General features: G+C 53.9%; 1 protein-coding gene across 9 annotated transcripts in view; it reads right to left on the reverse strand.

Annotated features, from left to right (window-relative positions):
• Nucleotides 1-3,170, reverse strand: part of Ccdc33 (coiled-coil domain containing 33) — a 90,980-nt gene extending 87,810 nt beyond the window's left edge. For 5 of the 9 annotated variants that reach the window (XM_013519029.1, XM_013519027.1, XM_013519028.1 and 2 more), the window contains exons 1-3: nucleotides 2,780-3,170; nucleotides 1,736-2,067; nucleotides 989-1,114 (exon numbers count right to left, since the gene is read on the reverse strand). In XM_013519029.1, the coding sequence (XP_013374483.1) occupies nucleotides 989-1,114; nucleotides 1,736-2,067; nucleotides 2,780-3,095 (774 nt within the window). In that variant the 5' untranslated portion in view covers nucleotides 3,096-3,170. The remainder of the gene's footprint in view (nucleotides 1-988; nucleotides 1,115-1,735; nucleotides 2,068-2,779) is intronic. The other 4 variants (XM_013519032.1, XM_005393560.2, XM_013519033.1 and 1 more) reach the window with 4 other exon arrangements.
• Nucleotides 3,171-5,482: the final 2,312 nt, after the last annotated feature.

Here is a 5,482-nt window from a genome sequence, read left to right on the forward strand (position 1 = left end):
TATGATTGCTGACCCCCTGGAGGGGGCGATTTCCTTCTCCCTCCAAAGCCATTTTCTTGTCTTGGTAGAAGCAGACATCTGACACTTTAACAGGGAGTACGGCTCACAGAGATGATGGCTTTAAATAACAGAAATTAGAGCTGCCAGGGCCACAGCCATATCACAAGCCCCTTCCCTGCAGCAGCCCCCTCCCTGCAGCAGTCCCCTCCTCCCCCACACACCGTGCAAACTGCAGCCTGAAAGGAGCAGCTCCAGTGGCCAGGCCAGGCCAGGACCTGCAGAGCAGGGGACATCTTGTCCTCCAGCTCAGCCTCCTGCATTCCTGGTCCTGTGATAAACGGTAGAACGGCGGGACCAGGGGCCAGACTCTGAAGTCAGGGCGCTTGGAGGGACCAGCATGTCCCGGAGGAGTCCATCTCATCTCATCTCATTCTATAAGCTTAGCATGGGAGGCTTAAAAAGTATGTTGATTGACTTATGCATGAACAGAAGCCAAAGTGGGACATGGGGACTGGTTGGGGGGCCCCAGAAGAGGAGCTATCCCTGGGTCCCTAGCACAGACCGCCTGTTCCCTCTGCCTGTACCCCACCACCCATCCTGGCTTTCTTCCTGAGAGGAGTACTCCCTCTGCTTTTTTAGCCTCTGTACCTTTGTTTCCTACACTTTCTGCTTCCACCCTCGTTGGGCTCCACTTAGCTCCAAACCTGAGTGTTGCGGGGAAGAGAGGCCCCTCAGAAGCCCTGCGCCCTCACTGCTTTTGGGTGACAAATGTTTAAGCCAGTGGCACCCTGAGTTTAGGGGCTGACCCTGCTGTGGGTTCCTATTGCTACTAAATGGAATCAAATTCCTTCGGCCTCAGAGCCCACTTGCTGTGCCTGCTTCTCCTCTCTGGCTGTGAGGCCTACAGGACTCCCCACCGGGCTACAGAACGTGGCCACAGTGGGAACCCCTCTCCCTGTGCATCTCTGATGAGGACTGACCGTCTTACCTGAGGCTGCCAGAGTGCTGGTTTGGGGCTGAGGCCCTGCTGGTCATGGTGGGGGCTGGATGGGCTTGAGGGCAGGTACACAGCAGAGACCTCTGTGCTGTGGTCACTCAAAGCCTCCCTGGGAATCTGGTGGGAATGAATGTCATTGAAGTTGTGGACTACAGGGTCACAGGGGCCGCTCAACACCTGAGCAAAAATATTCCTGCCCACATGTATCCCTGCTCTGTGGGGTTTTGTTCCTTTTTTGGAGGCGAGTAGGATATTAGTTTTTATTTGTTTTCTTGAGACAAGGTCTCACTATGTAGCCCAAGCTGGCTTCGAACTCATGGTGATCCTCCTGCCTTAGCCTCTCGAATGCTGGAATTACAGGCAATGCACTACCATGTCCAGCTTGATACTGTACTAGGGATTGAACTCAGGGCCTTTTTACTACTGACTCAACCCTTTTTAATTGTGTTCTTTCTTTTGAGACAGGACCTTCCACAGAGTTACGAAGTCGCCCAGGCTGGGTTTGAACTTGTGATCCTCCTACCTCAGCCTCTGAGTGTTTTGTTCCATTTTTTGGTCCCTTTAGACCAGGACCTCTAAGTCTATCCTCAGACAGCAGGCCGCCCTGAGGGTTGGAATCAGCCTAGAAAACTGCATTGCCTTATTTAGTAAAGGGCTGGAGCTGCCAGGCTTATCAGAGAGGCTGTGACTTGGGTATGGGACACATGGCACCTGAGCAGGGACCCCAGGGGCACTCACCTGCAGCTGGGGCTCTGGACATGATGACACCATTCTTGGCTGGAGGGACCCCAGGCCCTGGTGCACATGGAAGGCCACCTTGTAGGCCAGGCCCCCGCAGTGGCGGGCCGTGGGGTCTGGGCCAGCCCGAAGCAGAGCCAGGCTGCCATGGTAGCGGTACAGGTCCTCATGCTCTTGCGCCGTGAGGTTCATGGGGGGCTGCTCAGGCCGTGGGTAGATGGGGAAGATGGCCTGACCCACACACTGCTGGCGCCCCTGGCCCGCCGCTCCACCCAGCCTTAGGACCTCCACTCGCAGCCGAGCATCATGCTGCCCATCATTCTTACAGAAGCCTGTGTGGAGGATGAGCTCAAGTAGGGGGTCTCCCTAGCTCGTCCACAGGATGAGGAACAGGCAGGGCCCTGGGCAACTTTGGGGACCCGGTGACCCTCTCTCCACCCCTGCCGTGGCTCCCTCCATTATCCATGTGGGGTACAAGCCCACTGGAGTGATGAGGGAGCACCCAACCTATGGGTCCTCACCCACCCTGGACAGGACTTCAGTCTACCCCCTGGCTTCTGGCTACTAAAGTCTGGGACTTGGCCTCCCCAATTTCTCCACCCCCACGGTTTCCTGAGGAACCTCACAATCATAGCTCTCTGCTCCTGTAGAGGGGTCCTGCCTCTCTACCTGGTCTGGAAGCTTCGGACAGGGACACCTGGGTGGGTATCCTTGTCTCTGTTCCCCTACCACGAAGCACTCAGGGCTGGTTCTAGTGCTACCTGGTGTCTCATCCTCTGCCCGTGACTACTCTAAGCCTGCTTGAGTTCCTTGCAGTTCACTTCTGCTCTTTCATCCTCTCCTCTCCTGACCCTGTGTGACCAGCGCCAGCATCCCTGTGGCACCCTAAGGAGGCAGGGCTCACAGAGGTTTCCCACGGTCACAGAGGAAGGGATGTGGGATGCAGTTCCCTGTTCCTGAGGGTCCCCAGAGTCCCCAAGCTGGGCTGGGGCAGAAGTTCCAGGGACCTTCTCTCGACTGTCCTATCCCCACCCCGTTTTGTACCTTTGGGTAAAGTAAAGACAAACTTGTTCCTGGTGAGGGTGAGGCTCCGCCCAGGATGCCGCTGCTCAATGACATCGGTGACAGCAGAGCAGACTGGGAGGGGGTCCCCATCATTCACTCGCAACTGCACCCCAGCCCCAGAGCCTTCCTGTAGAGGATTCTCAGCAGACAGCCGCAGGGTGTATCTGCCCTCCTCATTGAAGCCCACACTCAGGACCTCAAACTCCAGATCCAAGGTCTTCTCCTCGGCCTTCAGCCTCTGGCTGAGCTGGGTTGCAGGGAGCCAGGGCTCAGGGCCCCTGAAGGCCATGGTCATGGGCAGGAGCTGACCCCAGGATGAGCACTGCCCCCTTCCTGCCACAGCCCCATCCTGGGTAAGTCTGAAAGCCTGCAGGCTGGGCCCTCCACTGTTTGTTTGCAGAGAAACTAGGCAACAAGCCAGGAAGCTGGGCCTCACTCACCTGGAGAGCAAAGGCAGCCAGTAGCTCCACCGTTTTAGCATTTGCTCCAGCACCTACTGTGTATGTGGCACTATTTTAGGCATTTGAAATATAGCAGTGAATCCAAAGTTTTTGCCCTAGTGAGGATCCTTACCTTGTAGTAGAGGAGGCAGGTGGTAAAGACAAAATGAACATGAGATATAGAAAATAAGTAACTCATGGTGGTGCTAGATGTTAAATTCTAACATTAGGGCAGGAAAGCAGGGCCTGATGGTACACACCTGTCATCCTGGTACTTAGAAGGCTTGAGGCAGGAGGATCACCACAAGTTTGAGGCCAGCCTGGGCTACTTAGTGAGCTCAAGGCCAGCCTGTCCCAAATAAACAAATAAACAAATAAACATTAGAGCAAGATCAGAAATGAATGCCACATGGTACCTGGTCTGTGGTACTCAGAGTGTCCTGTTTCTGTGGAGACCATCTCTATGTGCTATGCCTTTTATTCCCAAGAATCCTTGTCCTGGGTTTGGAGACCATGAGGAGGGGCCCTCCAGCCTGCCTCTGCAGCCAGGTCACAGCCTGAACCAGCACTCACAGCATGGGGCCCAGCTCAATTCTACCTATACGCAGTGCATAGCCTCTCATACCAAAGAGTTGTTGAGCTGGAGTCCTCTTCCCTGACCCAGGTCTTGCTGATGCCCAGTGGGAACTGGGAGGTTCTGGATACTCCTCAGTAAGGACTGTCTGCTCCCATTGCCACTGTCACTACTACCACCACCACTATCCTCACCACCCACATCAGCACCATCACCAGCTTACCACTGCTATCACAATCACCTACCCTTAGCATCAGGTCAGCCCACACCACCACCATCACCCTCACGGCCACCATCACTGCCATTACCACTGCTGCCTCCCCACCACTGTCATCCTTGACAATGTCATCATCGACATCATTAATGAGACTTTTCATTAAGTAGCTGCTGGGCACCAGGCAGTCTGTGTGGCTCTCTGAGGCAGGTATAATTATTTCCTGTTTCTTCAGTGGAGAACCCGAGGCTGAAAGAATTAGACCCCTCCCAGTTCATATGGCTAGTAAGAGCTGAGATGACAAACTAGGAATCTTGTCTACACTCGCCTCTATTAAACATGTCCTGGGACGAGTTCAAAGATAGGAACTCATTCTCTTAGGGAATTTTATACCAACAATGCGGAAGGACACTTCTGAGTCTGAAGAGAACACTTAGGTACAGCATAGACTGTATTAAAAAGAAGTTCACTTAGAGTTATGCTGGCCAGGATGCACCACTTCCATAAAGGGGAGATGCCAGTCGAAAGATGGCATGGCCAACCCAGCTGAGGGTCTCAGCGTATACGTTAGGCTTCCTTTGCAATGACTGAAACTCACTTTCTTTGGGTTCCCAGAGGTAACGGAGGTCCTGAGCTGTAGGTGAAGTTCAACAGATCCCATCTCTCTGGTTGTTCTGTGCACTGGGTGGGAGTTAAGTCCGCCCTCAGCTCAGTGATCTGAAACTCTAAGGCACCCTGAGAAGGGCCACAGGATGGCCATGACAGGGAGAGGGTGGGTGGATGAGGCTGCCCGAAAACCACCATCCCTATGGCGGTGCTTGGCTGGCATGGCCTTGGACATCATGATGAGGGGGAGCAGCACTTTTCCCTTGCATGTTTGAAGCGACCCCCCAGGAGGCTGCAACAAGGGTATCTGCTCCCTCTGCCCTACGGCCATCCTCTGCTCCCCAGCCCCATGCCCTGCAAGCCAAGACTATGCCCAGAGTCTGTCTTCCCCAGTGTGTGTCCCTGTGTTCCCTCTCCACTCTCCCTTCCCCCTCCATCTTTCTACAATGCCTTGGAGGTGGCTGTATCAGCCTTAGTGTGGCTTAGAGCCCTCCACCATCTGGCATCTACACCCTGTTTCCTACCCTGTCCCCAAGGAAGCCTCACCTTTTTATGGTATGTGCATGTGGTTACTTAAAAAATAAACTATGGTAAAATAGCGTCACATAAAATTTACCATCTGAACCATTTTCAAATGTGCAGTTTAGTGGTGCTAACTATATTCACCTTGTGCAATCAATCTCCAGAACTCTTTCCGTCTTATAAAATGGAAACTCTATCCATTCAACAACAGCCGCCACCATCCCCCTCCAGCCCTGGAGCCGCCCTTCTACTCTCCTTCCCCTAGAATCTGACTGCTCCGGGCACTCACGTGAGTGGAGCCCTCCGGCATGTGTCCTTTTGTATAA

The sequence above is a fragment of the Chinchilla lanigera genome, unplaced genomic scaffold, assembly GCF_000276665.1.
Source record: "Chinchilla lanigera isolate Chin_1 unplaced genomic scaffold, ChiLan1.0 scaffold00049, whole genome shotgun sequence".
Lineage (NCBI taxonomy): Eukaryota > Metazoa > Chordata > Mammalia > Rodentia > Chinchillidae > Chinchilla > Chinchilla lanigera.